Here is a 17,407-nt window from a genome sequence, read left to right on the forward strand (position 1 = left end):
ATGTAATTGGAATGTAAAGCTTTCATTAAATAGAGAGCGCCCCAGATTTGTAATCGTGGTATTTGAAAAAAACAACAAGTTTATACATTGTAATCTAGTAAATTTAAAAGTTCATCTAAATTCCGATACTTACCCATATGATGATCTTAATCTCAAATTTGATGATAATAGATATGCTATTCTATATGACATGTACGCCAAATTTCAACACAGCTTTTATATGAAAGAACCACAACCATTACTAACAAGCGCTGAATTTAAGAACACCCCCATGGCAGTCATCGATGTTAGCCACCAAAATGAAATGGTCAAACAAGGTCCCATAGATGTCAGAATTGAACTCGAAACCAGTAAACCCATTCCTGCAAACACCATAGCATATTGTTTAATAATTCACGATCGCTATATTGAATATACACCATTGACGGGAAATGTGCGAAAAATTATTTAATTTTTTTTTTTCAATGAACCATACATACCTTTATATCCATAATCAATTTTAAAATAAATAAAAATAAAACAAAAATGTATACATCAATTTTTTCATTTTATTTATTACATTTTTTCTATATAAATAACAATTCTTAATGTTAAATTTTTTAAATACATACAATACATAATAAATAGTTTAGTGTATTTACATTAAAATTATATCCATTAGATCATTAAAATCCATATCAAAATCAGATGTATATTGTTGAACTAAATTTTCTAAAGAGGAATCAGTTTCGATTGCTCCTAAATCTAAATCTAGACCATTGCCATCTATATCAACTAGCATATTTTCCATACTTGATTCAATTTCATGGTGACCCCACGCGAAAGTATTAATTCCATCTTCCTTGATCATACGCTTTGTATCCAACGGACTTAATACAACTTTTTTCAAGGCATTCGTATAGATGTTGTGTAGCTTACACCTAAAAGTGAGCATTGTATCACAAACTTTTTCTTTAGTAAATAGACAATTCCTATAGTCATCAATTTTATAGTTGTCCATTACACTTTTTTTCACACCTTTAGCCTTTTTAATTTCATAACCATCCTCAACAGTATATGAATACATTTTTGGACCTAAACCGACAAACTCTGTCATAATCTTACCACAGTTTTCATCCTTCATTAATCCAATTTCCTTTTTATTTACAAGAGGAAAATTGAAAGGATTATCTTCGGAATACTCAGATGTATCAAAATGTGTAGTAAGATGAGGTCTAATTTCTTCATACACATCTTCAGATTCGATGGTGTATATGAAAGAGTCTGTATCCATATAGTTTAATTGTATTCTTTCACCAAACTTTTCTTTCATAAAGTTGTAGTGGAAGTCATACATTTTCCACTTAGCTAATTCTAGAATACAAAATCCTAAGTATATTGGCTTATCATAAACAATTTTTGTTTTATTCATTTGAATAGCCCAAAAATTGTCTGTGAATTTGGATATACTATGAAAGTTTGGTTTTGAAATTAGAGCTTCAGCACCTAACTTACGCCTGTCACTATATGCCCACTGTTTTACAATAGACACATCTTTTCTTTTTTCAACATTTTCCATTGTTTTGCCATATACTGCATTGTTCAATAGTTTAAAGAAATTTTTTTCAAAAGCAATATTTGTTTTTTTCCTACAATCATTGTTTTTGTCAATATATTCCTTTAGCCATGGTCTTTGACTAAAAGTAAGCACCCTATGCACTTCATTTAGAACGTAGCCCTGCTCTAAACATTGTTTTAGTGTCATGTAGTGGATGGTATACCTTTCTTTTGGTGTAAGATCTGCAACAAGTTTGTTGTGTTTCGATCCTCCCACTTTTTTGTTTTCAGCCGCTAAAGGTAAATCATTAAATTTATTATGTAGATGGGGTGGACAACTTATTGAAACTTCATAAATATACCCTTCAGGAGAATCGAATTTAAAATTTTTGATTACGTTAGGATCCCTAATAATGTCAGCTTCTGCAACCCATTTAAAATTACCATATGGTAAGAATTGCTGCATCGCCCATCCATATAGGTTATTAACATCAAGATATAATAAAAATGTAGATACAATATCAGGATTAAAGTTTTTCATATATTTATTATTGGCTTTGTGATATCTTTTACTACATTGAGTAATACCTCCACGAATGCCATTTTTTATAAAGTTGTATGTGTCTACATCCTTCAACAATTCTAGGCTAAAACCATCCGATGTTATCAGCTTTAGCATAGCATCATAAGATAGACCAGGCGCCGTAAAATATTGGCAAGGATCCAGCTTATGTATGCTTTTGCATAAGATTCGAAAGTTTTCGAATATATCTGTGAGTAGAAGGACATCCGTTTTTAAATATAACTCCATATAATCCTGAAGTGTTCTACAATTAAATGTTGTCCAAACTTCTATAGCGTGATTGTAGTCCTCCTGACTACAACTTTTGTTGGTTAATTTACTGTAGAAGTTTTCTATAGAGGGAAGGTTTATATCTTTAAGTTTTTGAAATGAATCCAAGTATTCATAACAAAATACACCCTTCCTTCTCATTAATTTAAATTCGTGGTCATTTGAGAAATTAGATCTAACCGTAGTCATTTTGTCATCTAACAGATTTTTAGCTAAGCTATCCAAGCTTGAAGGCATAAATCTTAAAGAATCTAAAAACCTATATTCTAAAAGATCCCCATTATCAAATTTAATTTTATGAGATACCGATATATATAATTCTTTATTTAGCGGTATAACTGAGGTATTTCCAGGAATAAGGTTTAGTAAATCTTTAATAAATAGATGACAGTCATATGACGAAAAGTTATGGAAAAAGATTGGTATAAACTTTGGGATCTTATAATTTAAATTACATTCATTATGGGCCGCCCCCCTATATTTTCCAGTAATATGGCAATGATCCCTAACCCTATCCGTATCTAAATTTTTGTCACAAATGTGACACAATTGAGCTGCGTGAAAACTGGATTCCTCAATAGGTGATAAGGGACACATTGGTTTTTTTAATGATAAATACCTTTCGTATATATCTCTACATTCTAAATCTAAATATTTAACAAATTTTTCCCCAGCATCCTCCCCAGTATAAATCTTAAATCTATCTAACGAACTATCTACACTACATTTTATATAAAAACTAAAAGCACACGGTTTGTGCTTATTTATTGTTGATCCTAAACTATCTTTCTCTAGTATGCACTCAAAATCGGCATACACAACGAAAGGGACATCCATCGTTTTACTTATGTTTTTAAAGCGAATAAAATTATTACCTGCATCCGGTACGGTGGTTACAATGTTGGAACATTCCTTTAAGTGATTCGACCACTTTTCGGAGTTTGAAGTGTATTGCAGGCATCTGTCGCAAATTTTTAATTTCTTACAATTTTTGGTTAACTGCGAAGATAATAATCTATAACAAATAAAATAAAAAAAAAAAATATTTTATTAATATTTAAGTAAAAAATGAAATGAAGGATTTTTTTCTTACCTTGACATGTCTTTAATCCAAATATAATGTGCTTTACCCCCACTCTCCAACAACAACAAGTTAATGTGTACCCCATTTGGAACAACATTCTGGGATATGTGGTATGGCCCGATGACAGTGTCATCTTTCCGGTTATACCCATATACATTAATACTAACTCCTGGGTTCAGCTTTTCAAATTTTGGGATTTCTTGCACAGGCATAGGGAATTCTAGCCCTTCAAAATTTAAATTTATATTGTTTTCTAACAAAATATTCTGCTGCCTGATATCTACTCGATAGGATGAAGTTCGAGTTGGGTGGGTTGGCTTTGGGGAAGTTAACGCCGAAATGACACTCCATTTGAAGCAGTATTCATCCGTATTTCTGACATTGATACATGCTTTTTTCGAATATAATTTTGGTGGCGTTGGAATATATTGGGAACCACAAAAGCCAGACCATTTGTTGATGTTGATTTCAAATTTTTCAATTCGAGTCAAAGTCCATCCAGAGTCTCTTTCCTGAAAATCCGCCATTTGACTCTTTATTTCCTCAATATGCCTTTTAATGAAATCCTCAATGTTGTCTGACATAACCAGTCTCTGCATTTTGGACACATGGTACATGTGTTGCATTTGGAGCTCTTCACCACCCAACTTTATGTATTCCCCAATTAGTTGGATATTTATCTTCAGACTTTTATTCTTCGCCAGTGAATTTAAAATTAACAGGTGTAAACTCTTGTTACATTCTTCGAATACCTCATTTATATCTATGGTATTCATATCGGTTAGGTACGTATAAGTTCCTACACGATTTTTAAATCCTGTCATCGTCTGTCTAAATTGGTTATTTATAATAACATCACTTCTTTGTATGTGATTCGGAGACTGGTGATGTTTGAACCAATTCATTGGGTTTACATAGACGTTGCATATTTCACATACTTTATTTAAATTCCTCTGACCATGACTAGGCCCTGGTTGCTGGTCGAAATTAAACTGTTGCTGCTCAAATATGTTTGAGTGTTGCTCCAAGTTTTGATTTTGCTGCAGCAATTGTTGATGAAAGATAGGTCCTGGATGCTGCAGCAAGTTAAAATGTTGTTGTTGTTGGGACCCTGGATTAAGCCCTGGTTGCTGATCCCAATTATATTGTTGTTGGGGGTAGATTCCACCTCCCACGGACATGTTTATGTGTTGTTGCTGTTGTTGTTGCTGTTGTTGTTGCTGTTGTTGTTGCTGTTGTTGTTGCTGTTGTTGTTGCTGTTGTTGTTGCTGTTGTTGTCCAAAACCTTGTCTATGCATTGTCGCTTGGTGAATTTCCATATGTAATTTCAATGCATAGACATTTCGCACCATCAAACCACATAAACTACACGTTTTGTGTGTCTGCAAATGTTTTTGGAGTGCATTTTGGCTTTTGAACATTTTTCTGCATACTTTGCACGTCAACATTTGGGATTCCATTTTGTTTAAAGTTCTTTCAAATATTTCTTTTTTAAATTTTTATAAATAAACCTTTTATTAATTATTTTTGCAGCACAAGAAACAAATCGCAATTTTTTCTTAAAAGGTACGATTCTTTTCTTTTTTCTTTTTTTGTTTATATTTATTATTTTGCAACAAAAAGTCTCAACGTATTTTACGTGTTTTGATTTATTTATTAATTTTTTTTGTATAACACCAAAAAAATTCACAACGTCCGTTTCTGTTTTTTTTCGTTTGTTAGCAAATGTTGTTTTTTTCACAACGTGTCCGTTTCTGTTTTTTTTTTTCGTTTGTTAACAAATGTTGTCTTTTTTCACAACGTAAAACTTCGATTTTTTTTTTGTAAAACACCAAAAAATTAACAAAATTCCGTTTTTTCAGTTTTTTTAAATGTTGTATTCACAACGTAAAACTCCGTGCATATGAATTGCTAAGTCGGGGTTTAGAATTCAATTGGGAACTAAAATTTCAAATGAATATACTATATATTTCTTCGAGGAATGAGATATTTATCCCTTTATAAATACACATTTCTTCTCAAAAAGTAACAAATACATAAAAAATCTAAACAAATAGACACATTGCCTGATTTTCATAGATATTTTGTATGCAATTAGACATCAATGTTTACATCTTACTAGGCGATCAGAAAACTCCACACAGTCAACCAAGAAATCAAATCGAATAACTCAAATTTTCCCAACAGCCAAAATCTTATCTCACCCCCTCCATACCTTATCTTCACGATACATATACATCTTGGGTGGTCATTCTGTGCAATGACAAACAATTCAATAGGATTTCCCAACAGTGAAACACTTATCTCTTCCCCCTACACCTTCTTCCTCCAAATCTAGGTTTCAGCGATTGTTCAATACTAGGCGATCAGAAAACTCCACACAGCAAACCAAGAAGTCAAATCGAATTTTCCCAACAGCCTAAATCTTATCTCTCCCCATCCCTATCTCATCTTCATGATACATGCACATGCACCACACAGCCAGTCAATGCACTCAACACAATGACAATCATGCATATAGGGACAGCCAAACTAGAGAATCACTTATCTCTTTTCCATACCCATTCTTCTATGATACATAAACAAACACAAAATCTAAGTTTCAGCGATTGTTCAATACTAGGCGATCAGAAAACTCCACACAGTCAACCAAGAAATCAAATCGAATAACACAAAATTTCCCAACAGCCAAAATCTTATCTCACCCCCTCCCTGTCTCATCTTCACGACACATGCACATGCATTTCTTCTCTCATTTTAGAATGCTAAACAAATCAATAGCATTCTCAAGAATCACTTTAGGTTTCAACGATTGATCAATACTAGGCGATCAGAAAACTCCACACACTTTTCCCAACATCCAAACTCTTATCTCTCCCTCCCTCCCTCCCTATCTCATCTTCACAATACATGCACATGCACCACACAGCCAGCCAATGCACTCAATACAATGACACTCATGCATACAGGGAAAAATTTTTTTTGGATGACCTTATGACCTATCACAAAAAGCCCATTAAAAAAAGCCCATTAAAAAAAGCCCATAAAAAAAGGCCATTAAAGTGGATCAGTCTATACGTATTACACTACTTAATTTGCTTAAAATTTTGCACAAGAAGAACAATTAGTACTATAGTCAAGTGTGCAAAATTTGATTGAAATCGGTTCAGATTTAGATATAGCTCCCATATATATATTTCGCCCGATATGGACTAATACGGTCCCAGAAGCCAGAGTTTTACCCCAATTTGGTTGAAATTTTGCACTAGGAGTACAATTAGTAGTGTAGTCAAGTGTGCCAAATTTTATTGAAATCGGTTTAGATTTAGATATAGCTCCCATATATATCGTTCGCCCGATGCACACTCATATGACCACAGTGTCCAATCTTTTACTCCGATTTAATTGAAATTTTGCACAGGGAGTAGAATTAGCAATGTAGCTATGCGTGCCAAATTTGGTTGAAATCGGTTCAGATTTAGATATAGCTCCCATATATATCGTTCGCCCGATTTACACTCATATGACCACAGTGGCCAATCTTTTACTCCGATTTAATTGAAATTTTGCACAGGGAGTAGAATTGCCATAGTTACTATGCGTGCCAAATTTGGTTGAAATCGGTTCATATTTAGATATAGCTCCCATATATATCGTTTGCCCGATTTACACTCATATGGCAACAGAGGCCCATTTTTACCTCCGATTTAGTTGAAACTTTTTTGACAGGGAATAGAATTAGCATTATGGCTATGCGTGCCAAATTTGGTTGAAATCGGTTCAGATTTAGATATATCTCCCATATATATCGTTCGCCCGATTTACACTCATATGACCACAGAGGCCAATTTTTTGCTCCGATGTAGTTGAAATTTTGCACAGGGAGTAGAATTAGCAATGTAGCTATGCGTGCCAAATTTGGTTGAAGTCGGTTCAGATTTAGATATAGCTCCCATATATAGCTTTCGCCCGATTTACACTCATATGGCCACAGAGGCCCATTTTTACCTCCGATTTAGTTGAAATTTTTTTACAGGGAATAGAATTAGCATTATGGCTATGCGTGCCAAATTTGGTTGAAATCGGTTCAGATTTAGATATAGCTCCCATATATAGCATTCGCCCGATTTACACTCATATGACCACAGAGGCCAATTTTTTGCTCCGATATAGTTGAAATTTTGCACAGGGAGTAGAAATAGCTTTCTAGCTATGCGTGACAAATTTGGTTGAAATCGGTTCAGATTTAGATATAGCTCCCATATATATGTTTTTCTGATTTCGAAAAAAATGGTCAATATACCATCATTTTCCTTATAAAATCGCCACTGCTTAGTCGAAAAGTTGTAAAAATGACTTTAATTTTCCTAAACTTCTAATACATATATATCGAGCGATAAATCATAAATAAACTTTTGCGAAGTTTCCTTAAAATTGCTTCAGATTTAAATGTTTCCCATATTTTTTTACCAGCATTGTGTTCCACTCTAGTGCATTAGCCGATTTAAATTTTGAGTCTATAGATTTTGTAGAAGTCTATCAAATTCTGTCCAGATCGAGTGATATTTGAATGTATGTATTTGGGACAAGCCTTTATATATAGCCCCCAACACATTTGATGGATGTGATATGATATCGAAAACTTAGATCTACAAAGTGGTTCAGGGAATAATATGGACGGCCCCGAACGACGTTAGACTTTTCTTACTTGTTCTTACTATCTCAGTTAATTCTCTTTCAAATAATTTTCACCTAGCCCTTGATTAAGTCTGTTGCTGTTAATTGTCTAATTAAAAATGTATTTAATTGCTAAATTAATGTTGCACTATAAACACCCTGTAAATGCAAACATGCATAAATGTAAATCAGATTGGAAATAGTTACTGCATTTCTGTGCTATGCATTTACAATTTTAGTGTGGGTTTATTTCTACATTCATGGCACCATTACAATTCGTGTGGGCGTCAATGAATTCTATCGAAATTCAGTATCAGGTGGAAATCATCAAAGCAACGATGACTACGACATGATAACGGCACGAAAGATGGCAAATGGAAAAATATGAAAATTTCCAATGCGAAATTATTCACTTCGTTGAATGCAATTACGTTGTGAGTGTAATTACGTTCATATTGCCAAGACAATTGTATAAGAAATCATTTGTAATATTTAAATGACAATTGGTATGCTGATGATGTTGGATGGTATAGGATACCATGCATTTTAAATTAGTCCAGTGCTTTCCAATTAGAGAAAATAATTAAGTGCTTTTCTAAATTGATAACTATAGGGGGATTTTTTAAGAGCTATAGGAAAATTAAAAACATTCACACATTTATAATATTCAGAAAATGCATAGAAATCTTCATTTTAAACGATAATACGGTCCATCGAATATGATGTTTGAAGTTTATTTTCTGTGGACACTAAATGGTCCATCCACTTAGTGCATTCTTTGCAACATATCGGCCGGTAACTCACGAATAAATGATTCAATATTGTCGTACAATGTATCAATTATAAAACAAATATACCGACCTGTATTTAAATTCATAGCAGAATAATAAAAAGGAGAATTAGCGCAAAGTTTTATAATTTAATGTGCAAGTTTAATGGACTTTCTTTCTATATACACCCTCAAAAAAAAATTGCTTCTCGAACATATGCTCCAAACATATTTTGCAGGAAGCACATATATTTTTGGATACTGCCGAAACATTAATATGTTTGTTTTATGTGAACAAATTATATGTTTGGAAGTATTTTGAGCCCAAAAATATTTTATGCTTGGAAGAATTTTCCCCAAAGAAGATTGTGCTCATTCCCTGCATAATTTTCACCTCCACGAAATTTTTTAGTTCTTGGCATCTTTTTCGGTAATACAAATAATGTTGAAGAAATTATTCAATTTTATATATATTTTTTTTAAATTTTACCTTTCGCCTGGACGGAGAGTCGAACCGAGGACCATACAGTTTGTAAGCCAACACACTGGGCTACGTAGCTGTTATAGTCACCAGTAGAAAATTATCGTTATAACCCTACGGGAAATTGGTGCAAATTGCCACTGACGGACCTATCACAGAACTGGTACTTGTGCTCCAGTTAGTTGCAATTTTTAAATAGTCGTAATTTATTTATTTCCGTATTCGCTTGATATTAAAATCTTAGATCCATTAAGATTTTAATATCAAGCATTTTCACATTTAAACATTTACATATTCAACATATTTCGATTTTTTTTTTCATTTCGGGTTCGATTGGGATGCCCAAATTGAAACGGGTTTCTAAGAGTTTGTCCGAGACTGGTTCTTGCGGACCTGCTTCTGCTAAATTCTCCCAGGATGAGTCCAAGACGCGTTCTAAAATGTAAATTTACCCCGTCAATGACAAACCCATGTTAAAGTGACTGGTCACTTCCATACGTTTTGACCAGAACTGGGACTGGTCCATACACACCAGGGACTAGTCCTGTACCGGTTCTGTGGTTGATCCATTTCCCGTAGGGAAGTTACATTTTATAGCATAGTTTGCAGCGCCCACGAGCCCATGCAAACAACATTATTTAACAGAAACATACATTTGTTGGCCACGTGGAGCAGTGGTTAGCATGTCTGCCTTGCATGCATAGGGTCGTAGGTTCAATCCCTGCTCCGACCGAACACCAATTTTTATACCCTCCATCATAGGATGAGGGTATATTAACTTTGTCATTCCGTTTGTAACACATCGAAATATTGCTCTAAGACCCCATAAAGTATATATATTCTGGGTCGTGGTGAAATTCTGAGTCGATCTAAGCATGTCCGTCCGTCCGTCCGTCTGTTGAAATCACGCTAACTTCCGAACGAAACAAGCTATCGACTTGAAACTTGGCACAAGTAGTTGTTATCGATGTAGGTCGGATGGTATTGAAAATGGGCCATATCGGTCCACTTTTACGTATAGCCCACATATAAAGGGACCCTCAGATTTGGCTTGTGGAGCCTCTAACAGAAGCATATTTCATCCGATCCGGTACATGGTGTTGGTATATGGTCTTTAACAACCATGCAAAAATTGGTTCACATCGGTCTATAATTATATATAGCCCCTATATAAACCGATCCCCAGATTTGCCTTGCGGAGCCTCAAAGAGAAGAAAATTTCGTCCGATCCGGCTGAAATTTGGTACATGATGTTGGTATATGGTCTCTAACAACCATGCAAAAATTGGTTCACATCGGTTCATAATTATATATAGCCCCCATATAAACCGATCTCTAGATTTGGCTTGCAAAGCCTCAAAGAGAAGCAAAGTGCATCCGATCCGGCTGAAATTTGGTACATGGTATTGGTATATGGTATCTAACAACCATGCAAAAATTGGTCTATATCGGTCCATAATTATATAAAGCGCCCATATAAACCGATCCCCAGATTTGGGTTGCGGAGCCTCAAAGAGAAGCAAATTTCATCTGATCCGCCTGAAATTTGGTACATGATATTGGTATATGGTCTCTAACAACCATGCAAAAATTGGTCCACATCGGTTCATAATTATATATAGCCCCCATATAAACCGATCCCCAGATTTGGCTTGCGAAGTCTCCAAGAGAAGCAAATTTCATCCAATCCGGTTGTAATTTGGAACATGGTGTTAGTATATTATCTTTAACAACCGTGCCAGAATTGGTCCATATCGGTCCATAATTATATATAGCCCCCATATAAAACGTTCTCCAGATTTGACCTCCGGAGCCTCTTTGAGGAGCAAAATTCATCCGATCCGGTTCAAATTAGGAACGTAGTGTTAGTATATGGTCGCTAACAACCATACCAAAATTGGTTCAATCACACAAAAATTGGTCCATATCGGTCGATAATCATGGTTGCCACTAGAGCCAAAAATAATCTAACAAAATTTTTTTCTATAGAAAATTTTGTCAAAATTTTATTTCTATAGAAAATTTTGTTAAAATATTATTCGGTTCATAATAAAATTTTCATCATTGTCAAAATTTTATTTCTATAGAAAATTTTGTCAAAATTTTATTTCTATAGAAAATTTTGTTCAAATTTTATTCGGTTCATAATCATGGTTGCCACTCGAGCCAAAAATAATCTACCAAGATTTTATTTCTATAGAAAATTTTGTCAAAAGTTTATTTCTATAGAAAATTTTGTTAAAATTTTATTTCTGTAGAAATTTTTGTCAAAATTTTCTTTCTATAGAAAATTTTGTCATACAATTTAGAAGATGGTGTTAGGAGGTTTTAAGATGCCTTGCCATCGGCAAGCGTTACCGCAACTTAAGTAATTCGATTGTGGATGGCAGTGTTTAGAAGAAGTTTCTACGTAATCCATGATGGAGGGTACATAAGCTTCGGCCTGGCCGAACTGACGGCCGTATATACTTGTTTTTTACTAACATTGCCCTAGTGCATTAGCCGACTTAAATTTTGAGTCTATAGATTTTGTAGAAGTCTATTTAATTCGGTCCAGATCGAGTGATATTTGAATGTAGGTATTTGGGACAATCCTTTATATATAGCCCCCAACACATTTGACGGATGTGATATGGTATCGAAAATTTAGATCTACAAAGTGGTGCAGGGTATAATATAGTCGGCCCCGCCCGACTTTAGACTTTCCTTACTTGTTTTATACATTTTTCTGTTTAATTTTTCACTATTTCCTCCTTTTTTCATTTTACTGTCCCAACTCTAAAAAGAGTATAGTGCCCTTTCGTTATTTTTATGAAGATCCCTTTGTAATTTTTGTATATTTTCCACCGTTTTTTTTAATTTCCTTTGCCTGAATATTTTGACTTACTCCTCGTACGTTTCGATTTCTTTTAACGAACCAAGAAAAAATTTTGCCCATAATGCCAAAATGATGAACAAAACACATGTCCACACATGCTGCTCTCAAGGCGAAAATACATTCTGTTTTTTTTCAAATGTCTATTCTCTTGGTTCCGAATGTCTATTCTCTTTACTTCGAATACTCATTCCAATATTCAAATTACATAATGTTTAGACTTAAGCATATCAATTTTTTGGCCTTATCATAAAACAGTTTTCCGAAACAACATACAAGCGGTTGCACAGAAATTGCTCTGATTTGATTCTCTCGCTGTGTTATGTTGGTATCTTTCGTCAGCCCTCCCGGTTTCCATCTCTATTTCATTCTCTATACTCTCTCTCTCTCTCTCTGAATAAAATATCACAACATATATATGTTTTACTCGAAATTTGTAAATTTATATATGTTTACATTCACACATATTATTTTTATGAAACATTCATGCCCCAAACATAATATATTCTAACATATGTGTCCCAAACATTTATTGTTAGTTTGGGAACATTACATGTTTGCACTTAAATATATTGTGTTAAAAAATTGTGCCCGAAACACATTTTGTTTATATCGGAACATACGAAATATGTATATGAACATATGAAATAGGTATATATTCATATTTCAATATGTATATTGAAATATGAATATTTTTTCTAACAGTGTAAGAATTATTTGCGCTATACTTCTAGAGCAAGTTTGGACATACGGTTACGACATGGTCCATTCAGAATATTAATATGATCACGATGGTATATAAAAAGCAAGACTAATTAATATTTGTGTTGCTAACAGAATGATACAGTAGTAAAATTAAGATGGCATAAAAAAAAAAAAAACAAGTATATACGGCCGTAAGTTCGGCCAGGCCGAAGCTTATGTACCCTCCATCATGGATTGTGTAGAAACTTCTTCTAAACACTGCTATCCACAATCGAATTACTTAAGTTGCGGTAGCGCTTGCCGATGGCAAGGTATCTTAAAACCTCCTAACACCATCTTCTAAATTGTATGTAAGTCCATACGTGGTATATATTAAATCAAAAAAGATCGATCCAATACGTATATAATTCAGTTTGACAAAGTAGACATAACATTTTGACAAAATTTCTACAGAAATAAAATTTTAACAAAATTTTCTATAGAAATAAATTTTTGACAAAATTTTCTATAGAAATAAAATTTTGACAAAATTTTCTATAGAAATAAAATGTTGGTAGATTATTTTTGGCTCTAGTGGCAACCATGATTATGAACCGATATGGACCAATTTTTGTGTGATTGTTAGCGACCATATACTAACACCACGTTCCTAATTTGAACCGGATCGGATGAATTTTGCTCCACCAAGAGGCTCCGGAAGTCAAATCTGGAGAATGTTTTATATGGGGGCTATATATAATTACGGACCGATATGGACCAATTCTGGCACGGTTGTTAAAGATCATATACTAACACCATGTTCCAAATTACAACCGGATTGGATGAAATTTGCTTTTCTTGGAGACTTCGCAAGCCAAATCTGGGGATCGGTTTATATGGGGGTATATATAATTATGAACCGATGTGGACCAATTTTTGCATGGTTGTTAGAGACCATATACCAATACCATGTACAAAATTTCAGCCGGATCCGATGCAATTTGCTGCTCTTTGAGGCTTCGCAAGCCAAATCTGGATATCGGTTTATATGGGGTCTATATATAATTATGGACCGATGTGGACCAATTTTTGCATGGTTGTTAGAGATCATATACCAACATCATGTACCAAATTTCAGCCGGATCGGATGAAATTTGCTTCTCTTTGAGGCTCCTCAAGCCAAATCTGTGGATCGGTTTATATGGGCGTTATATATAATTATGGACCGATGTGGACCAATTTTTGCATGATTGTTAGAGACCATATACCAACACCATGTACCAAATTTCAGCCGGATCGGATGAAATATGTTTCTCTTAGAGGCTCCACAAGCCAAATCTGGGGATTGGTTTATATGGGGGCTATATATAATTAAGGACCGATATGGACCAATTTTTGCATGGTTGTTAGAGACCAAAGACACACATCATGTACCAAATTTCAGCCTGATCGGATGAAATTTGCTGCTCTTTGAGGCTCCTCAAGCCAAATCTGGGGATCGGTTTATATGGGGGCTATATATAATTATGGACCGATGTGGACCAATTTTTGCATGATTGTTAGAGACCATATACCAACACCATGTACCAAATTTCAGCCGGATCGGATGAAATATGCTTCTGTTAGAGGCTCCACAAGACAAATCTGAGGGTCCCTTTATATGGGGGCTATACGTAAAAGTGGACCGATATGGTCCATTTTCAATACCATCCGACCTACATTGATAACAATTACTTGTGCCAAGTTTCAAGTCGACAGCTTGTTTCGTTCGGAAGTTAGCGTGATTTCAACAGACGGACGGACGGACGGACGGACATGCTTAGATCGACTCAGAATTTCACCACGACCCAGAATATATATACTTTATGGGGTCTTAGAGCAATATTTCGATGTGTTACAATTTTCAATTTTCAATGTTCTTTATTTATTTTTTCAATTCATTTCAATACATATTATACATTTACTATAATAATTAATATTTTTGAATAAATAAAGATTTTACGACATGGTTTAATTATAAACCGTCAGTCGGAATATTGAGTGATTACTGTTGTTCTAGTACTCGAATTCGTTTACAATGAGTTTTCTGTAAGCCATGGCTTCCTTCACATATTTATATAAATTAAACCAACCTCCACCACCATTTAAAACGTTTATTACTTCCAAATCGGACAGTACCATCTTGTTTAAATTTGTTAGCCTTATTTTCTTTAGAAGTGGACATCGTCCAATAAAATGGTATAAAGTTTCTTTGTCTCTCAGGTTACATAATGAGCATATTTCATCTTCTACGTCTCTGTAGTTATTCCCATTCAACCAAATTAAATCACCTCTGGCTCTTATTATATAAATTATCTGTTCTTGTGTGAAGTTATCATTACAATATGTGGGACCCCAGGTTGAAATCCAAGTATTTGTATATACGATGCTCACTTGCTTTTGCTGATTCTGTATACTTATTTAGAGCGCCGCGAGAAATATCAGCCAGTAACTTTTTGGTTGCCTCGTACCAATATATCTTATCGTTAAGGACATTATGTCTCTCAATGTTGTGGTCTTCCAATTTTCCTATAAAGTCTTTGTACCACGCCAAATTTTTCTCTGCGAGTTTGCCCCAAGAATATGCGGTAATCTCTGGTTGTTGAGTTCAAATAGTACCTTAGCTAAATATGATAAGTGAAGCGAATACGTGTAGATATAGCCTGGTTCATAACCAGTTTCCAAGGCTATTACATAATTTGGAGTGCAATCGGTAAGTTTAAGCACACGTTTTATGAAAAACCGATACAGCTTGTCTATCTCTTCAAAACAAGAGTTTCCCCAAATTTGGGCACCATAACTGTGAATGGATCTGCAAACGGCCAAGAACATGTTCCATTTTGCCTTTAGTGAAACTGTTGGCTTAGAAATAAACGACCTCCAAGTAGAATTGATACACGCTTTTGCGGCCACTTCTTTTTTCATTAGGTGCTTGGTAAATGATAGTCTGGGTGTCAATATTATTCCTAGGTATTTGTATTCATTTACTATTCTTATATATTCCCCCTTATACTTCCACATTTCGTTCGCAGCCGGTCTACCTCCTTTTCTGAAGATCATTACTTCGGATTTAGTAGGATTTACCTCCATCCCCCATTTCAGACAATAAGACTCCAGATTATTTATCATCTGCTGCAGTATCTTTGGTTCATCTGCTAATATGACTATATCATCCGCATACATAAGTAGACGAATATTTATCTCATCTATATAAAGTCCGCCTTCAAGATGTTTATGTAGATCGTTCAGATAAATTGCGAACAGAATCGGTGATAATAGGCATCCCTGCTTCACTCCAGCATTAGTACTGAAGTAATCTGATAGCCCAGTCTCTGTCCATATTGCCGATTCAGTATTTTTATATATATTTTCAATGAAGTGTACTACTTTCAAGGATAGACCAATTTTCGTACAGTTTAAATATTAATAAATCTCTTGGCACTCTGTCAAAAGCTGCTTTAAAATCTACGAAAAATGCGTAGACTTTCTTGTTTTCACTCCATTTCAGGTTTATGATTGCTGTAAGATTGAAGATGTTGTCCCCTGTGGAATATCCTTTCCGGAAACCTGCCTGGTATTCGTTTAGTTTTTCATATGCGTTTGCCCATACTGTTATTCTGGAATTTATCATTCCTATCATTAATTTCCCAATGCAATTCATAAAGGTGATTCCTCTATAATTATTTACGTCGTCGACGCTGCCTTTTTTGTAAATTGGGAAAATAACTCCCACACGGAAAGCGTCAAAATCATCATTGCCATTTAGAATTCTAGAAAAAGCTGAGCACAATGATTTTAAGAAGTCGTCGGTAGCATGCATAAAGAATTCGTAAGGAACCCTGTCTTCCCCAGGTGCTTTATTTGTTTTAACGTGCATGAGTTGGTTTTTAAGTTCTTGTAATTCAAAATCTCTATCCAGTTGTTCATTTACTGCTATATTTGGTACATAACTAATGGATATTGCATTTTGTGTTGGGTTTAGAAGACTTTTGAAGTAGTTTTCCAATATGTCTATAGGAATATGGCATCCATAATCATTTTGTTCCTGTTTGATTTCCCTTGCTAGCGCCCACCAAGCTTTACTATCTGAAATTGTATTAAGTTTACTTTCAACCTCTCTATAATACTGCGACTGCTTCCTTTTACAGATTTTGTCGAAATCTTTCTTTTTTTCAAGATATATATTTCTATCCTCCGTATTTCCTGTTTTCCGGAATTTACGTAACCATTTCATAGATAAATTTCTTACTTTTAAGCACTCTCCATCAAACCAATTGTTTTTGTATTTAATTTTTGGTGACATTTGTTCCTTCGGATATGAAGATAAGATAATTTCCAAATAGTCTTCCAATTTTGCACTTTCAACTAAGGTGCATACTTTTTGGTTCAATGCATTTTGATAGCGTACT

The 17,407-nt window shown here is 34.4% G+C and overlaps 1 protein-coding gene across 1 annotated transcript; it reads right to left on the reverse strand.

Moving 5' to 3' along the window:
* Nucleotides 1-637: 637 nt before the first annotated feature.
* Nucleotides 638-4,654, reverse strand: LOC142231119 (uncharacterized). Its single transcript, XM_075301739.1, has 3 exons — nucleotides 3,483-4,654; nucleotides 3,265-3,404; nucleotides 638-2,760 (listed from the first exon to the last, which is right to left on the reverse strand). The coding sequence occupies exons 1-3, from the start codon at nucleotides 4,652-4,654 to the stop codon at nucleotides 638-640; spliced, it is 3,435 nt and encodes a 1,144-aa protein (XP_075157854.1).
* Between the last annotated feature and the right edge of the window lie 12,753 nt (nucleotides 4,655-17,407).

This window comes from Haematobia irritans, chromosome 3, assembly GCF_050003625.1.
Source record: "Haematobia irritans isolate KBUSLIRL chromosome 3, ASM5000362v1, whole genome shotgun sequence".
Taxonomy (NCBI): Eukaryota; Metazoa; Arthropoda; class Insecta; order Diptera; family Muscidae; genus Haematobia; species Haematobia irritans.

Excerpts from the sequence above, each read along its gene's own strand:
- LOC142231119 (XM_075301739.1), bottom strand. The coding sequence starts at position 4,654 with ATGTCCGTGGGAGGTGGAATCTACCCCCAACAACAATATAATTGGGAT. Across the intron at positions 3,405-3,482 it reads TGGATTAAAGACATGTCAAG|ATTATTATCTTCGCAGTTAA; the intron begins GTAAGAAAAAAA and ends TATTTGTTATAG. Across the intron at positions 2,761-3,264 it reads AACCACCGTACCGGATGCAG|ATTTACTAAACCTTATTCCT; the intron begins GTAATAATTTTA and ends TATTTATTAAAG.